Source organism: Stegostoma tigrinum, chromosome 37 (genome assembly GCF_030684315.1).
Source record: "Stegostoma tigrinum isolate sSteTig4 chromosome 37, sSteTig4.hap1, whole genome shotgun sequence".
In the NCBI taxonomy this organism is placed as follows: Eukaryota; Metazoa; Chordata; class Chondrichthyes; order Orectolobiformes; family Stegostomatidae; genus Stegostoma; species Stegostoma tigrinum.
In genome coordinates, this window is record NC_081390.1 from 8,133,890 (window position 1) to 8,152,555 (window position 18,666).

At 44.6% G+C, this 18,666-nt stretch overlaps 1 protein-coding gene across 1 annotated transcript in view; it reads right to left on the reverse strand.

Annotated features, from left to right (window-relative positions):
- Positions 1-18,666, reverse strand: part of LOC125467508 (annexin A4-like) — a 64,500-nt gene that overhangs the window by 7,842 nt on the left and 37,992 nt on the right. The window contains exons 8-10 of the mRNA XM_059640343.1: positions 15,435-15,528; positions 8,615-8,710; positions 6,896-6,954 (exon numbers count right to left, since the gene is read on the reverse strand). Of these exons, the coding sequence (XP_059496326.1) occupies positions 6,896-6,954; positions 8,615-8,710; positions 15,435-15,528 (249 nt within the window). The remainder of the gene's footprint in view (positions 1-6,895; positions 6,955-8,614; positions 8,711-15,434; positions 15,529-18,666) is intronic.

Below are 18,666 nucleotides of genomic sequence, written 5' to 3' on the forward strand. Positions count from 1 at the left end.
ATTAATCTGAGATAGTAGGGGTTTAGGCCTGAAACGTCAGCTTTCCTGCTCCTCTGATGTTGCTTGGCCTGTTGTGTTCATCCAGCTCTACACCTTGTTATCTCATTAATCTGACTGCTAAATTAAAGAAATCTATTTTGTTTTGAAAGCTATCATGACAGATGGCTAAACTGCACCAAAACAGATGTACTGTTCTTCTTTTGACATAATTGGTGATTAATTATATCACAAATGTTAATACATTTGGTTTCAAAGAAGCAATCCATTGGTTCACTGGTCCAAAAAAAAGTGTCCAGTGTTTGCAGAGGGTATGGTGACTTGATCGTAAAATAGTAATGGTTGCATTGCTGCTGCAACTTCCCATTGTTAAAATTTGCACAAAGAAAACACTAAATTCTTGTTATAATCCACTCATAATATAGACCCTCAGGAGTCAGCATGATTAACTTTTCTCACTGACATCTGGATTTATATGAATTGGCATTGCAGTAACAATTGCATTTGCATCAATTCAACTGTTGAATGAAATGCATAGCTATAAAACAATCCAGTCTGGCTCACACTTGGCTATATGCCCATGTCACAGGAAACAAGACAGATAAGGAGAGAATTTTGTCAGAAATTTGACTTATTTGCAGTGATAAGCTTTTTCGATTGAACAATGTGAATTCTATTCAACAACGGTAAAGTGAATGAAAAGGATGCAGACAGGTAAACCCCAAGGACTTGATCACCAACTTTTTGATGTTCACAGGATGGAATTTTTATTTGTTAGCAAATCTACTTATACTTCACGTTTTCCATTTATATGTACTTGTTAATCATTAGGTCACCTAGGGGCTCTAAACAGAGTTTAAGAGTCGACCATCTTGAACAGAGTACACCAATACAATAAGATTTATAGTAATTCCAGCATCTTTGAAGTTTATTTCTATATTTTCCTAAATTATACTATGAAGAGCTGCAATGTAGAACTTCTGGCTGTTTTCTTTATTTTTGCACCTGATCTATTTCAGTAGCTAAGATTAGTAATGAGGTACTTTGTACGCAAGATGGCGCTGTGTGTGGCAACATTGTACACTTTTCATTGTATCAGTGATAATGGGAACTGCAGATGCTGGAGAATCCAAGATTACAAAGTGTGGAGCTGGATGAACACAGCAGGCCAAGCAGCATCTCAGGAGCACAAAAGCGGACGTTTCGGGCCTAGACCCTTCATCAGAGAGGGGGATGGGGAGAGGGCTCTGAAATTAATAGGGAGAGAGGGGGAGGTGGACCGAAGATGGAGAGAAAAGAAGATAGGTGGAGAGGAGAGTACAGGTGGGGAGGTAGGGAGGGGATCAGTCAGTCCAGGGAAGACGGGCAGGTCAAGGAAGTGGGATGAGGTTAGTAGGTAGGAAATGGAGGTGCGGCTTGAGGTGGGAGGAAGGGATGGGTGAGAGGAAGAACAGGTTAGGGAGGCAGAGACAGGCTGGTCTGGTTTTGGGATGCAGTGGGGGGAGGGGACGAACTGGGCTGGTTTTGGGATGCAGTGGGGAAAGGGGAGATTTTTAAGCTGGTGAAGTCCACATTGATACCATTGGGCTGCAGGGTTCCCAAGCGGAAAATGAGTTGCTGTTCCTGCAACCTTCGGGTGGCATCATTATGGCACTGCAGGAGGCCCATGATGGACATGTTGTCTGAAGAATGGGAGGGGGAGTTAAAATCGTTCGCGACTGGGAGGTGCAGTTGTTTATTGCGAACCGAGCGGAGGTGTTCTGCAAAGCGGTCCCCAAGCCTCCGCTTGGTTTCCCCAATGTAGAGGACGCCACACCGGGTACAGAGGACACACAGTATACCACATTGGCAGATGTGCAGGTGAACCTCTGCTTAATATGGAAAGTCATCTTGGGGCCTGGGATGGGGGTGAGGGAGGAGGTGTGGGGGCAAGTGTAGCATTTCCCGCGGTTGCAGGGGAAGGTGCCGGGTGTGGTGGGGTTGGAGGGCAGTGTGGAGCGAGCAAGGGAGTCATGGAGACAGTGGTCTCTCCAGAAGACAAACAAGGGTGGGGATGGGAAAATGACTTGGGTGGTGGGGTTGGATTGTAGATGGCGGAAGTGTCGGAGGATGACGCGTTGTATCCAGAGGTTGGTGGGGTGGTGTGTGAGAACGAAGGGGATCCTCTTAGGGCGGTTGTGGCGGGGGCAGGGTGTGAGGGATACGTTGCGGGAAATGCCGGAGACGTGGTCAAAAGCGTTCTCGACCACTGCGTGGGGAAAGTTGCGGTCCTTGAAGACTTTGGACATCTGGGATGTGCGGGAGTGGAATGCCTCATCCTGGGAGCAGATGCGGCTCAGGCAGAGGAATTGGGAATAGGGGATGGAATTTTTGCAGGAGGGTGGGTGGGAGGAGGTGTATTCTGGTTAGCTGTGGGAGTCAGTGGGCTTGAAATGGACATCAGTTGCCAGCTGGTTGCCTGAGATGGAGACTGAGAGGTCCAGGAAGGTGAGGGATGTGTTGGAGATGGCCCAGGTCAACTTGAGGTTGGGGTGGATAGTGTTGGTAAAGTGGATGAACTGTATTCCTCATGCAGATGGCCTCAAGGCCCTCCGCTTCTTCCTGTCCTGCAGGCCCGACCAGTCCCCCGCCACCGACACCTCCATCCGCCTAGCCGAACTCGTCCTCAGCCTCAACAACTTCTCTTTCAATTCCTCCCACTTCCTACAGACCATGGGGGGGCCATGGGCACCCGCATGGGCCCCTGCTATGCCTGCCTCTTTATAGGTTAGGTGGAACAGTCCCTCTTCCGCACCTACACAGGCCCCAAACCCCACTTCTTCCTCCTTACATTGATGACTGTATCGGCGCCGCCTCTCGCTCCCCAGAGGAACTCGAACCGTTCATCCACTTCACCAACACCTTCCACCCCAAGCTCAAGTTGACCTGGGCCATCTCCAACACATCCCTCAGCTAGTAACTGATATCCATTTCAAGCCCACTGACTCCGACAGCTACCTAGAATACACCTCCTCCCACCCACCCTCCTGCAAAAATTCCATCCCCATTCCCAATTCCTCCGCCTGAGCCGCATCTGCTCCCAGGATGAGGCATTCCACTCCCGCACATCCCAGATGTCCAAGTTCTTCAAGGACCACAACTTTCCCCCCGCAGTGGTCGAGAACGCCCTTGACCGCGTCTCCGGCATTTCCCGCAACACATCCCTCACACCCCGCCCCCGCCACAACTGCCCTAACAGGATCCCGCTCGTTCTCACACACCACCCCACCAACCCCCAGATACAACGCATCATCCTCTGACACTTCTGCCATCTACAATCCAACCCCACCACCCAAGACATTTTCCCATCCCCACCCTTGTCTGCCTTCTGGAGAGACCACTCTCTCCGTGACTCCCTTGTTCGCTCCACACTCCCCTCCAACCCCGCACCTGGCTCCTTCCCCTGCAACCGCAGGAAGTGCTACACTTGCCCCCACACCACCTCCCTCACCCCCATCCCAGGCCCCAAGATGACATTACACATTAAGCAGAGGTTCACCTGCACATCTGCCAATGTGATATACTCTGTATCCATTGTACCCGGTGTGGCCTCCTCTACATTGGGGAAACCAAGCGGAGGCTTGGGGACCGCTTTGCAGAACACCTCCACTCGGTTCGCAATAAACAACTGCACCTCCCAGTCGCGAACCATTTTAACTCGCCCTCCCATTCTTCAGACGACATGTCCATCATGGGCCGCCTGCAGTACCACAATGATGCCACCCGAAAGTTTCAGGAACAGCAACTCATATTCCGCTTGGGAACCCTGCAGCCCCATGGTATCAATGTGGACTTCACAGGCTTCAAAATCTCCCCTTCCCCACCGCATTCCAAAACCAGCCCAGCTCATCCCCTCCCCCCACTGCATCCCAAAACCAGCCCAGCCTGTCTCTGCTTCCTCTCACCCATCCCTTCCTCCCACCTCAAGCCGCACCTCCATTTCCTACCTACTAACCTCATCCCACCTCCTTGACATGTCCGTCTTCCCTGGACTGACCTATCCCCTCCCTACCTCCCCACCTATACTCTCCTCTCCATTTATCTTCTTTTCTCTCCATCTTTGGTCCGCCTCCCCCTCTCTCCCTAATTTTTCCAGAACCTTCTCCTCATCCCCCTCTCTGATGAAGGGTCTAGGCCTGAAACGTCAACTTTTCCGCTCCTGAGATGCTGCTTGGCCTGCTGTGTTCATCCAGCTCCACACTTTGTTATCTTACACTTTTCATTGTACTCGTATTCTTTTGTACATTAGTACACGTGACACAAAACTGAGTTCTAATTTTAATTCTAGATCATTCCAAATAGTGCAATTATTAACTCTGTGGGTCATACAATTCTACAATTATTAATAAGACCCAACTTTCAATGTTAGGAACCAGGATATTCTTGTAGAAACAGTGCATCTAACACAGAAAACCAGCATAAGGCATTTCATTGGAGCATTGCAAAGTAAAGTATGACACAGAACCATGTGAAGAGATATTAAGTCAGATAACCAAAGGTTCAGTTAACAAGGTGCATCATAAAGAAGTGAGAAGCAGAGAGGTATGGGGGGGAGGAGAGGGAGCTGTCCCAGGCAGCGGAAGGTTCAGGCATCAACAGTGAGTAATTGAAATTAATTATGATCTCTTGAACATTGCTGGAAATGTAAAGGTATTTCAGATGATTAGAGGGGTTGAAGATATTATATGGATATTGAGGAAGGGATTTGAAAATAAGATTAGAATTTACAATAAAATTCATTGTTTGACTAGGCTTTAACATAGGTCAGGCAGTACAGGATTGAGAGGGGAATGTGATTTGGTGGACGTTAAGGCAAGGGGAGATTTTTGAATGATATTGCGTCTAACAGATGGAGAAGGGTAGAATGTCGGAGAATAGCCAGGAATGTATTGGCCTGAGATGGCAAAGGCATGCATAAGGGTTTCACAGCAGATAAACTGAAACTGGGCAATGTTATGGTGGTGGAATTCAACACAGTCTTGGTGCCATCACCATATAAGGTCAGAAACTCAAATGGCAGTCAGACATAACACTGAGATTATGAGCAGACTGGCTTAACCACAATCTGTTACGGAAAGGGCTGGAGTCAGGAGCTAGGGAATAGAGTTTACAATCAGGACTGAAAACAAAAAGAGTTCTGCGTTCCTAACATTGAATTATAGGAAATTTCTACTCTGCCATTATTGATGTTGGACAAGTAGTCTGATGCTATAATGACTGAGGGAGTCCGGAGATATGGTAGTGACATAGAACAAGGTGTCATCAGCCTAGATGTGAAAACTAATGCTGTGCTTTCAGATATGTCCAAAGAGCAGTATGTAGATTGAAAATAGTTATATGGGCCAAGGGTAGATTTTGGGGGGTTGGAGGCAATGGTGTGGGAGCAGGAAGAGAGGCCTGTTATGGTTAGATAGTTAAGAATAGAGCCATGTGGGACAGCATTGGAGGTTAAGGAAAATACTGAGGTGAAATGTTTTTCTTTGTCACAGTCCCATTAGATGTCATTTGTGAATTTGGTAAGAAAGTGCTGTCTCGGTACTGTGACAGATTGAAAGAGAGACATGGGCAAAGAGAGAAAAGAGCAAATGTGAAGTTCCAGGAAACTAGGAAAGGGTCTGAGAGATGAGAAACAAAAACAGAAATTGCTGGGAAAAAAAAATCAGCAGGTTTGGCAGCATCTGTGCAGTGAAATCAGAGTTTATGTTTCAGGCCCAGCAACACTTCCTCAGAACGGATGGTAGCTTGGAAAATGTTAGGTTTCTCATGCACATGATTGGGTGAGGATAAGGAGTATACGATAGGTGAAGATAGAGCCGAAAGAGAGACCAGAACAGTTGAACAGGCAAAAGAGTGGAAATTGATAGCTCTGGGAGAAGGTATAGCTACTAATGGGGACTATTAGCAGCTAACAATGGGTTGTATGAGGGGAGGGGATGAGCTGGGCTGGTTTTGGGATGCAGTGGGGGAGGGGGGAGATTTTGAAGCTTGTGAAGTCCACATTGATACCATTGGGCTGCAGGGTTCCCAAGCGGAATATAAGTTGCTGTTCCTGCAACCTTCGGGTGGCATCATTGTGGCACTGCAGGAGGCCCATGATGGACATGTCGTCTAAGGAATAAGAGGGGGAGTTCCCTCCCCCCACTGCATCACAAAACCAGCCCAGCCTGTCTCTGCCTCCCTAATCTGTTCTTCCTCTCACCCATCCCTTCCTCCCACCTCAAGCCGCACCTCCATTTCCCACCTAACAACCTTATTCTGCCTCCTTGACCTGTCCCGTCCTCCCCGGACTGACCTATCCCCTCCCCACCTATACTCTCCTCTCCACCTATCTTCTTTTTTCTCCATCTTCGGTCTGCCTCCCCCTCTCTTCCTATTTATTTCAGAACCCTCTCCCCATCCCACTCTCTGAAGAATGGTCTAGGCCCGAAACGTCAGCTTTTGTGCTCTGAGATGCTGCTTGGCCTGCTGTGTTCATCCAGCTTCACACTTTGTTATCTTGTATGCTCTAGCACCTGCAGTTCCCATTATCTCTAAGCCTGAGACATATATGTTTGCCAGGGAACACAGTAGTATGAAGAGATGAGAACTCATTCAAGGACTTTGGAGAGGAAAGGGAGGTTGGACAAGGGACAGTAGCTTACAATGACAGCTTAATCAAGGGTTGCCTTTTGAGGACAAGGGTGATGAAAGCAGACATAAAAGCAAAGAGGGCCAACACCAGAAAGAAAAAGAGAGTATAATCAGAAGTGTCAGCCAACAGGAAAGAACTCTTAAAGCATTGAGACAAAGCTCCCAATACACTACAGTGTATAACAGATGAAAGTCAATTTAAACAAAGGAAACCTTTTCTAACACTCACCGACATCGATTCATAAAGTTTTGTTGCAAAATAGGCAGCTGGGTTCTTTGCATATTGCACTACAGTGAAAAGAATAAGAGAGAAATAATTTCAATTCACGAGTAACAAAACCATTGAGAAGGTACAAGATAAAAACAATAGACAAAGTTCCTTTCATGAAAATCTACATGAATGTCAAAATATTCATGCAATCCTAAGTTGTTTGCTATATGTGTGGATGGAATAAATTGCCAAAAGATAGATACAAGTACAGTTACAAGATTTAAAAAAGTCATTTGGTGACAGATACATGAATAGGAATGGTTTAAGAGGGATAATGAACCTAACGCAAATAAATGCGACTAGTTTAGTTTGGGAACTTAATCACCATGGATGAGTCGAACTGAAAGGCCTGTCTCTGTGTTGTATGAATCTATGATTTAGTCAGAAAGATTAGTGCTTTCATTAATAATTCACATTTAAAAGTCTCATTTGCAGTCCACATGAAATTGCGTTTTAAAAAGATATTAGAATAGGACTAAGCGATACTCTCAGTACAAGATTCCCCATTGATACAAAATTCTAGGTGTTAAATATACCTTATTTGAAAATTGACCCCTGCAATCTCTCAGATTTTGCATGACATAATTACATTATAAAATAGTAACAGTTTAATTTATGCAGAGGATGATCACAAAGTACTTCTTTGGACAGCAAATTTTTTGTTTGCAATTTAGAAGCTGTCAGGAATTTTAAAACTGAAACCCATTTCATTAACTTCATTTGGGGCATAAGTAAAAAAAAAACAAGCTGGGCTGCCTGAAAGCTAATCCAAAGTCACTTGATCAAGATAAGTTGTCCAACCAGACACCAGTGATTGCATTTCTTGAACAATCAATGATTTTTCATCCCCTTGAAAATATGCAGGGTCAATTCCAGCACCAGCCTTCTTTCAATTATTTTCTGCTCCTGAGAGTACAGGATTCGGGTGATCATGTTGAGGCAGTACAAGACATTGGTTAGGCCACTTTTGAAATAGTGCACTCCATTCTGGTCTCCTTGCTATGGGAAGGATTTTGTGAAACTTGAAAAGGGTTTGGAAATGCTTTACCTTGATCTTGCCAGGTCTGGAGGGTTTGAGCCATTCACACAGGCTGAATAGATTGAGGCTTTTCTCCCCAAAGAGGCTAAGGCATGAGCTTATAAAGGTTTATAAAATCATGAGGGACGTGGACAGGGTGAATAGTCAAGGTCTTTTCCCTAGGGTAGTAGAATCCACAATTATAAGGCATAGGTTTAAGGTCACAGATGCAAGATTTAGCAGGGACCCAAGGAGTAACTTTTTCAAGCAGCGGGCGGTGCATGTATGGAATGAGCTGCCAGAGGAAGTGGTAGAGGCTGGTACAATTACAACGTTTAAAAAGCCATCTGTATGGGTATACAAATAGGAAGGGTTTGGAGCGGTATGGGCCAAATGTTGGCAGATAGCCTAAATTAATCTAGTCCTATCTGGCCTGTATGGACAAGTTGGACTGAAGGGTCTGTTTCACTGCTGAACAGTGGTATGACTGAATATACCCTGAGAAAGAAGTTACCTGTTGCCTGGCTGTCGTTGGAGCTCTTCACCGGGTGTCACACATTTACCTTCTTTCAAAGGCAGAGGTTTATAATTCAAACATTTCTTGGGACATTGCACATTCTACGATTATAGACACAGTTTGGAGATAACGTAATCCTTACCCAGAGCTAGCATCGCCATTTGAAATGTGCCAGACATTTCATCTTTGATGGTGTCTTCAATATCTTTGTTAGTTATTTGATAGTATTCTTCAAACACTGCAAGAAGAGATGTGAGTCACTATTTAGACATTTGAAGCTATCAGTGGCCCTTTCATAAACAATTTTGAACAGTTTCAAGAGCAACAGTTGATTAAATGAAAGGTTTTCGTACTTTATAATATTGAAGTTCACAAAGAGTGCACTGATATAGGAAAAAGTCACCAGAGTCCCAGACCATCACAGGGTTGCTCTCTCAATAGAGAGATAAGACAGATGGTGATTTAACCTAAATGTCACCACATCTCAGACACTGGGCAAGTTAAGAAGGTGAAATATTCGTGGTAACCTCAGCCAGTGCAGGAACTGAGCCTGTGCTGTTGCTATCGCTCCACATTACAAACTGGCTGTCCAGCCAACTGAGCTATTGATATAGACAATTAATGAAGGCACATTTTACAAATCTACATAAGCAAGTCAAGAGATGTTTGCTTGAAAAGTGAATGACAAATGAAGAATCAGGCTAAAAGTTAGTATACTTGACTCTTAGTGTTTCCAATTTGTTGGTTATTACCCAATCGCCACGAATCACAAGTCTGTGTAGCTCAATGCCAGGAATGCACCCTCACAGGACTGTGACCTTGTATTGATTTCAATAATCTGACACACGAACTGGCAGCCAAAAATAGGCATCTTATGTACTGTATCTCATTTACATCTTCAAGGCAATTAAGATTATTCTCATTATTTAAGTAGCAAAACCACTACTTCTACGACATGAGGAGAGTAGAGTATTGATTGGTTGGCATGAGGAGTCTGATGGGTTGATGCATTGCCATGGAAACCATACACATTCATGCTAATTGACAGCTAAGTGTCAGTCATTGTTTAAATTTTATCACAGTAATTCCTTACCAACACAGGATTATCCCACAAATCTTATCAGCTTTTGTGCTCTGAGATGCTGCTTGGCCTGCTGTGTTCATCCAGCTTCACACTTTGTTATCTTGTATGCTCTAGCACCTGCAGTTCCCATTATATGGCAAGATTATGAATTTAAGTAGCAAAACCACTACTTCTACGACATTGTTTAAATTTTAACCCGGGTGGGTAGATTCCCATAGGTAAGGGCATTTCCCTGAGAAATTAACCAAAAAAAAGGTCACCCATTTGGTTGAGTTAAAACAGATGGCACCTTATTGTGCATTACCTCACCATTCCACGGGCATCTTAAAAGTTTAGCAACAGCTGCGATTATACAACAGCAATACAAGTAGTGTTCACCATTAACAGGTTGCTCCTGTCAAACCAAAACGGTATTCTGCTACAACTCAAATATGTAATAGTAGATTGTATCAAACAGCCTGCCCCTTCAGCTGGTCACAACAAACAAGGTACTGATCATACTCAATGACCATACTGGCGAAACACACATGTTGAAAATCAGAGATAATGGGAACTGCAGATGCTGGAGATTCCAAGATAATAAAATGTGAGGCTGGATGAACACAGCAGGCCAAGCAGCATCCCAGGAGCACAAAAGCTGACGTTTCGGGCCTAGACCCTCTCTGATGAAGGGTCTAGGCCCGAAACGTCAGCTTTTGTGCTCCTGGGATGCTGCTTGGCCTGCTGTGTTCATCCAGCCTCACATTTTATCATGTTGAAAATCAGATGGGATTCTGCAATTTGACAAGATTTGTGGGATAATCCTGTGTTGGTAAGGAATTACTGTGATAACCAATTCAGGATTGGCCTAGTATGACACACTTGCACGTACTAGAAGCTACGTCCACTAGTACACAGGGCCCTGGTTCTTTTCATTCAACAAAACATATACACACACAAGGTGATGATAGGTCACATTGACTAAAGCTTGCCAGGGAGACAGATAAAGGTGGTAGACAAGGAAACGAGCTTGAAGCAGAGACTGAAAACAATGGTCTCAATAACAGCATCCATAAGTCATGGCCAAGACATGCAGAAATGGACGAGACGAATATATTCATAAAAATCAGAGTAGAGAATTGCTGAGGGGAGGGCCTTAATAACTAAAGGTAGGGACAGCAAAGCCAGAACAACAAAATAAGGGATGCTTGAGAGGCCAGAATTGAAGATCCTGAAGAACTGACAAGCTGAAGAAGGTCACAGGCATGAGGATGAATGGAAAGTTTTGAAAATAAAAGGCTGTAATTTTGAAATTGAGCCATGCACCAGGAACCAATGCTAAAAAAAAGGCTTGTTGCAAATTAGGATATTGTGAGGAAAGTGTTGAATCAGCTCAAGTTTCCAGTCAGTTTGTCAGTCACCAGGGTCAACACATGGTCCCGGAAGTGCATGTTGAACCTTCTGCTCTAAATATTACCGCTCACTAATTTGCATTTAGAATCCCTACAGGAAACAGGCTCTTCAACCCAACAAGTCCACATCAGCAGCCCCCCCGCCAAGCATCCCACCCAAACCCAACCTAATCGACACATCCTTGAACACTACAGGCAATTTAGCACGGCCAATCCACCTAGCTTGCACATCTTTTGGATTGTGGGAGGAAACCGGAGCACCTGGATGAAACCCATGCAGATGTAGGGAGAATGTGCAAACTTCACACACACAGCCGCCCGAGGGTGGGATTGAACCCAGGTCCCTGGCACTGAGGCAGTAGTGCTCACCACTGAGTCACTGTGCCACCATATTGTGTATCTAGCCAATAGCAAAGGAAATTGTGATCATTACTCTTTCTAAATATCCAAAACCAAATAATATTCTTATATTACAATGAAAAGAAAATGACCTAATACTTCCAACCACTGTCAGAAATCCTACTATTTTAATATGACTGGGGACAGATATAGTCAGTTACCTTTAGCTGACATGTGTATGCAGATTCCTGGACAGGAACCTGTTACTACTAGCTTGTCCAGCCACTTCAAATAAGCGAAAGCACTCCACACTTTATAGCATGGAGTGCAGTATTCTCAAATTTAAATGTCCAACAGACATTGTGAAAGGGCTAAAAGGGCAAGTACAGAAGACAAATGAGGAGGCAGGATGGGAGGTGAGAGTTGGATGGCCATGTGATGGGGGCAGGTGGGTGATAATGGTAGGATGCCAGTAAGAGTGTGAGTCCTTGGGGCAGTTTGGGAGTTCAGGTCTGGGGAAGATGTCAGGTCCAGGATGGAATGGTGGGCATTGGTGTCAGCTCAGGGGCTGGGGCAGTGTGTCTTGGAAGGAGAAGGGGCAGGTTGTGGGGGCTATTAGGTTGCCGATCATGGCGCAGTGATGTGTGGGGTCAGGGCCATGGTGGGGGAGTGCTGTCTAGGAGCAGGGGAGGTGGTCTCACATTTTAGTCCAATTGTTGGGAGCTACTGCTTGTTTTTAAACTCTCTAAAATCTTGCAGTAACTTTGAGTCCAAAGATGAGCAGGTTAGGTAAGTTGGCCATGCTAAAGTGCCCAAGGATGTGCAGGCTGAGTGGATTAGCCATGAGAAATGCAACATTACAGGAATAGGGTGGGGTATTCTTTGGAGGGTTGCCATTGACTCGACAGGCTGAATGGCCTGTTTCCACACTGTAGGGATTCTATGATGATTCTAACTATTAAGTTCAGATGAGAATCAGAACCTTCCAGAATCTTCAAATCTAATGGGCTTTCCTGGAAGGTTCCAGGGCAGGGGAAGTGGCTATTGAAGTTTTGATTTTTCCCAGCAAACTCCATGCAGCTAACCATATGATTTCTACAGCAACCCACAGATGTCTCCAGTGCTGACTCTGACTATCAGAACACTTGGGCTACTGTCAGTTATTTCAGGGAAGAGCAGCTTCTCTTTAGGATATTCAAACCAGTATTGATTTCTGCAGATTGCAATTTTCTGGCAGTCAGGACAGAGCCAACACAACCAGATATTTGAAAATTGCACTCATTATATGTTTTCCTTTGAAAAACAAAAAACCAATCTGCACCAGATTTTGTCGGCACTTTGTGTCATTCAAATTGATTTCCTCTGCAAGCGGGCCAACATCCCGTGATGTCAAAACTGTAACTCTGGACCCTTTGACCTCGAACCACAGAATCCCTACAGTGGGGAGGGAGGCCAATCAACTCTTAGCGTCTGCACTGACCCTCCAAAGAGGAAGCCATGCCTTTGCCTCATCGCCATAACCCCACATGAGGTTTTGTGTTACCTTGGCCAAATCGACCTAACATACACATCCCTGGACACTTCAAAGCAGGTTTTTTTTTCTAGCACGGTCAATCCACTGAACCCAGCGCATCTTTAGACTGTGGGAGAAATGCAATATCAGAGTCCAGCACATTTACTGGGTTTAGATATTGTGCTTTGATATGTGGATGGGTATATGAGTAGGAAAGGTTTGGAGGGATATGGGCCAAAAGCTGGCAAATCAGTCTACATTAATTTAGGATATCTGGTCGGTGTAGACGAGTTGGACAGAGGGACTGTTTCTGTGCTGTACAGCTCTAAGACTATGTGATAAAAGATAATATTTTGTATCCTTTTTTGTAGATTCAGAATGGTTAATTAATGTTGATTTTCAATAGTTCCTTTTGTTTCCATTGAACTTGGGAAGAACGGGTATGGCACAATAGTAGGGCTCTGTGTCAGCAGGATGAGTAAACACCATTACATTTACTAAGTGAGTATCTATAGGGAGTGTCTGCTTACCAGCCATGAGGCATGTACTCTGAAATTACTGCACTCTGGTTAGCTGCCACGTCATGTTTGCAATTGTGTTTAATGTGGAAACATTTGGCTGAATTATGCTTATGAAGTCACTTTAATCGATCTAAAATGATAGTGTTTCACAACAGCTTTGCAGGGAACACAGGTTCTAATCAACTGCTGGACTGTGAATGACACAGATACTTTTGGGACCTAATCAACCGATGTTGAAGAAAATACAGGAAAGCAAGGAATTATTGTTCAGTAGAAATTAAAATTGGTCCAGTAGTCAATAAGACAAGTCAAAAGTGTTTTACAATGCTTCCAGGACTATTGCAATACTGATGTATGAGAATGTTTAAATGCAAGATCCTGTGAATCTGCTGGAAAGACAGACACACCAAGTGTCTTCAACCAGACCAACATCACCAGTGTCGAGGCACTGGCCATCCTTGATAGGCTGTGAAGGGTTGGACACGTTGTCTGCGTGACCGATAAGAGACTCCCCGAGCAGGTGCTTTACTCCCAGCTCCGAAATGGCAGACGAGCCCTGGGTGGGCAGAGGAAGTGTTTCAGGGATACCCTCAGGGGGTCAATGCAGCATTCCCACAGACACCGGGGAATTGTTGGCCCAAGACCGTCCAAATGGAGGAGGAGCATCAAGCTCCGGGAAAGCATCAAGCACTTGGAGACTGGTCTTTGGGGAAAAAGCAGAAGCTAGGTGAAAACAGGAAAGGTGCGTGCTGTCACACCCACGCCCCACACCCCTTCCCATGACCACCACCTGCCCCAAGTGTAACAGCCTGTAGTAGCCATATCGGTCTATAGAGCCACCTACAGACTCACCGAGACTGGACAGTCATCCTCATCTGCAGCGAACCGCCAATGATGACATTTAAATGTGTAAATTTGCAATAAAAAGCAACAGCAAACTCAGTTATGAGGAAACAGTGAAGTACATTTTCAAACAGATTTATGATTGATGTCTTTATGGCAAATCAACAGGAAGTTTGTGGAATAGGTACAGCTGAATTTAAGATTATGCAAAAGAAAAGGGGTAGCACAGAAGTAGTGGGCTGAACTTTCTCAGCCGCTGAGTGACAAGCACTATGATAAATCAGTTGGAAAGGTACAGTGACACTGAAAAACAAAGGCCAATTTTCCATCCAAAGTTTGGCTGGCGATCCACAGAGAGAGGCAAGGCTCCCTAGGATCCTTGGCCTGCAATCAAGGCCCTAAGGGTACAAGTCTTGCATTCTGAGAGCTGCTAGCCAAGGGTGCTTGCAAACTTGCAACTAGACAAACGGGTAATTCTGACAATACTCTATTCTTAGAGCATTCATTCCACTCCACTAAAACTGTGCTCTATCAAAAAGCAGGACCTGGCTGTGTGATGACGGCTCATCTCCAAACGGTTTCTCTTGACACCTTCTAACAGTTTCTGTTCATGCTCGTCTTCCACTCTCAGGGGCAGGGCCAGAGCCTGGACTCCTGGCGGCCATGGGCCCAGAGCCTGGACTCCTGGCAGTGTCAGTAAGGTGGCGGCAGCAGAACCTCGGTCTCCTGGAGCATCACTCCTTGATCACCTTGCAGAAGCCCTAAAGCCATGTTTGAGACCCCAATTTTAACCGAAGATGAATTTTTAAGTAATTTCTTTTTACCCTTACTGTACCTCAAAGTGGCACCAGATTGTGGCGACAAAACACTTTTTACTGTATCTTCATGATATATGTGACAATAAGTAAATCATCAATCAGAAGCAAGGCCTAACTGTACCTCAGTCAGAGCAGGGCCTGAAGCCATGTTGTTGGCGTTACTCTAAGTCACACACTTGCCACTGAGCCAACCAGGCCTTCATTAAAGGTGATAAAATGACCATTGAACAGCTCCAACATTTCCCAGTGTGCACATAAACCATGCTGACCCTCAGCCCACTGCGATACTTTCCTGCTTCTCCGGGAACCATACTCATGAATAATGGGGATGAGGGAAGGGCTTGTTTGTCAGGTATCAACAGCCAGTGAAGGAAGCTACTTTAACTGAGAAACACCATCACAGTAGTAGAGCATGTGGACAATATTTGAGAAAGTTGGATATTTACACTCTACCTCTTCGCAAATGAGCAAAATTCCTCCTGCAAAATACTTTAATGAATGTGGTCTCGTCAGTTCCCCACTTATCTTCTCCTGCGGCAAACAATGCCTGCAACAAAATAAAAAGATTGAGGGGATATTAGAAATGTGAAATTTAACCACTGATACTTTTTTCACCACATGGTCTTAGCAGATAGACTGTTTTTCCAAGGTTTGAGGTCTCAGTTGAAGTCCTGAACTATCACCATGGCTTAGTCAGTTATACTCATATCTCTGGCTTGGCAGGTTAGTACAGCATTTAAATATTGCTAAAAAGGAGATTAGAAGTTAAAGCTTTGCATCTTGAACTCATCAGGACAAGGATGCAAGAAACAAACTTGCAAATAAGAAACATCATTTCATACATTGAGAGGGAAATGCTAATTGGTTGGGCCATAAATGGGGAGGAGAGAGTAGCTAACTGTCAATCTGAATCCTCAGACCAAGCAGGTTCACTTGTCTTGGTTAATAATTGTACTTACTATCTGCAAAGTCACCGTTGTCCTACCAGAATGTTGGGCTGCTCTCTCATTAGTGGTGATTTAAACAACAGATCACCACAGCTCAGGCAAGAGGAGAGGTTAAGATAGGGCCTTCATGGTAACCCTCAGCCTGTGTGGGAACTGAATCTGCTGTGTTGGCATCACTCTGCGTCACAAACCAGCCATCTCGCCAATTGAGCTAACCCGATACCTGCCATAAGCACACTTTTTCTTCTTCCTTATTCTCTATTTCCTTTGGACATCCGTGGAGCTCTGGATTGGTTTAGATCACCTTTCCCTTGAGAGGTAATTGACCTTGACTGGGCCCAAAAACCACCTCTTTGAAGGTAGCCCATTGTTCAATGATTATTTTCCCAATGACCTTTAGCCATGATTGAACTGGCCCAGTTCCATTCTTGCCGACTGAAATCAACGCTCCACCAGTTGATTCTCCCTGCTCTACAGTGACCAATTTTATTTTCCACACCGTCATCGAAAATCTTAAGATAAAAGGATCACTGTCCCCCACTCTCACTTGACCTATTTGATGTCATTCCCAAGAACAAGGTTTAGCAGTGCCTCCTTTCCTGTTGTACTGGACAGTCATTGCTGTCGGAAATGCTCGTGAACACTAACCAGGAACACTTGTCCCTTGCTGCATGTCACACTGCACTATCCCAGTCTACATACAGGTAATTAAGGTACTTCATTATAACAATGATGTTTGCATCTCTCGAATTTATTTGCAGATTTGATCTTCTACATCCTGCCCACTAATTGGTGATCTATAGATTATGCCAAGTAATATGACTGCACCTTTCTTATTCTTTATCTTTAGCCAAACTAATTGTCTGAACCCACAAATATCCTCTCTCTCCAGTACTGCAATGTTTTTGACCAAATGTATTTCCCATTCTTCTCTTGTCTGAGAAACTTGCAACCAGGAATATTTAACACCCAGACCTGCCCTTCCTTGAGACAGGTCTCTCAGCACCACAACATCATAAACTCACTTGGCTTTCAGACTGACGCAAGATCCCATTATGTTATTTAAAGAGATGAGTTAACTTTGTTGTCCTAGTATCATAAAGTCATTAATACCCAGAGGTGCTGTTTGGCCAGTTGTATCTGTGCTGGCCATCTAAGACAGCAATTTCTCCCTTTTTTAGATAATGATCTCATTCCCTTTTGAAAGCTTCAGTTGACTGCCTCAACTGCAGGCTCAGGCAGTGCAGTCTAGATCCTAACCCCTCTATTTCTGAAAGTTCTTCATGTCACTGTTCCTTGTTCTTGCCAATTATCTGATTATCTGTGCCCTTTGGTTCTCTATCCTACCGATAACAGGAACAATTTCTTGCTTTCTTATGTGTCCAGGCCTATATGATTTTGAACACCTCAATTAAATCTGCTCAACCTTCTGTCTTGACAAAAATAGAGCAAATTCTATGGAACAGAAATCTTTCATCCTCAGCATCATTCTGATGAGGGTTCCCCTGGCATGCCAGCTGATGTATGTATGATCTGCAGCCACCATCCTCTAAGTATAGGGAGAAACTGAAATCAGATATAAACAGTTTACAATTAGGTAAAGGAAACTACAAAGACATGGGGGAGGAGCTGCCCAGAGGGGAAGCCTAGCAGGAAAGGTAGTGGAACAACAATGGCTGAAGTTTCTGGGAGAAATTCGGGGGGCATGGCAGAAATTCATCCCAAGGATAAGGCAACCACGGCTGATAAGGAAAGTCAGAAACAGCATAAAAACAAAAGAGAAAGCATACAATGTGATGAATGTTTAGGGCAGCATGGTGGCTTAATGGTTAGCACTGCTGCCTCACAGTGCCAGGGATCTGGGTTTGATTCCAACCTTGGACAACTGTCTGCGTGGAGTTTGCACATTCCTCCTGTGGGTTTCCTTTGGGCGCTCTGGTTTCCTCCCATAGTCCAAAAATGTGCAGGTTAGGTGAATTGGCCATGCTGAATTGCCCACAGAGATGTGTAGATTAGGTGGGTTATAGGGGAAGGGTCTGGGTAGGATTCTCTGATGTTTGGTATGGACTTGTTGGGCCGAAGGGCCTGTTTGCACACTGTAGGGTTTCTATGATCTAAGATCAGCAGGAAGCTGTTAAAAACCAGAGGATAACTAATAAAACAATTGGGGGTGGGGGTGGTGGGGTGGGGGGAGAAGAGGAGAGGGAAAAAAAATGACAGTAGCTAGCTAGTAATAGAAAAACCTCTTGCAATCCTCTTTTATAAGATATATAAAAGGTAAAAGAGTCAAGACATTGGACGACTGGAAAATGATGCTGGTGAAACAGTAATGAGGAACAAAGAAATGAATAGATACTTTGCATCAGTTTTCACTGTGGAAGATACCAGTAGCATACGAGAACTTCAAGAGAGTTACAGGGCAGAGATACGTGCAGTGGCCATCACTAAGGAGGAGGCGTGGGAAAAGCTGAAAGGTTTGAAGTTGGATAGAGCACCCGGACTACATCCTAGAGTTCTGAAGGGATTGTGGAGGCATTGGTGGTGATCTTTAAGGAATCACTGGAGTCTGCAATGGTGCCAGAGAACTGGAATAGGGCCAACGTTATATCCCTGTTTAAGAAGGAGGGAGGTAGAAGATAGGAGACTATAAGCTGGTTAGCTAGACCTTGGTTGTTGGCTAGAGTTTAGAGTCCATTATTGAGGATGGAGAGATTGCGAAGCACTTGGAAGTGCACAGT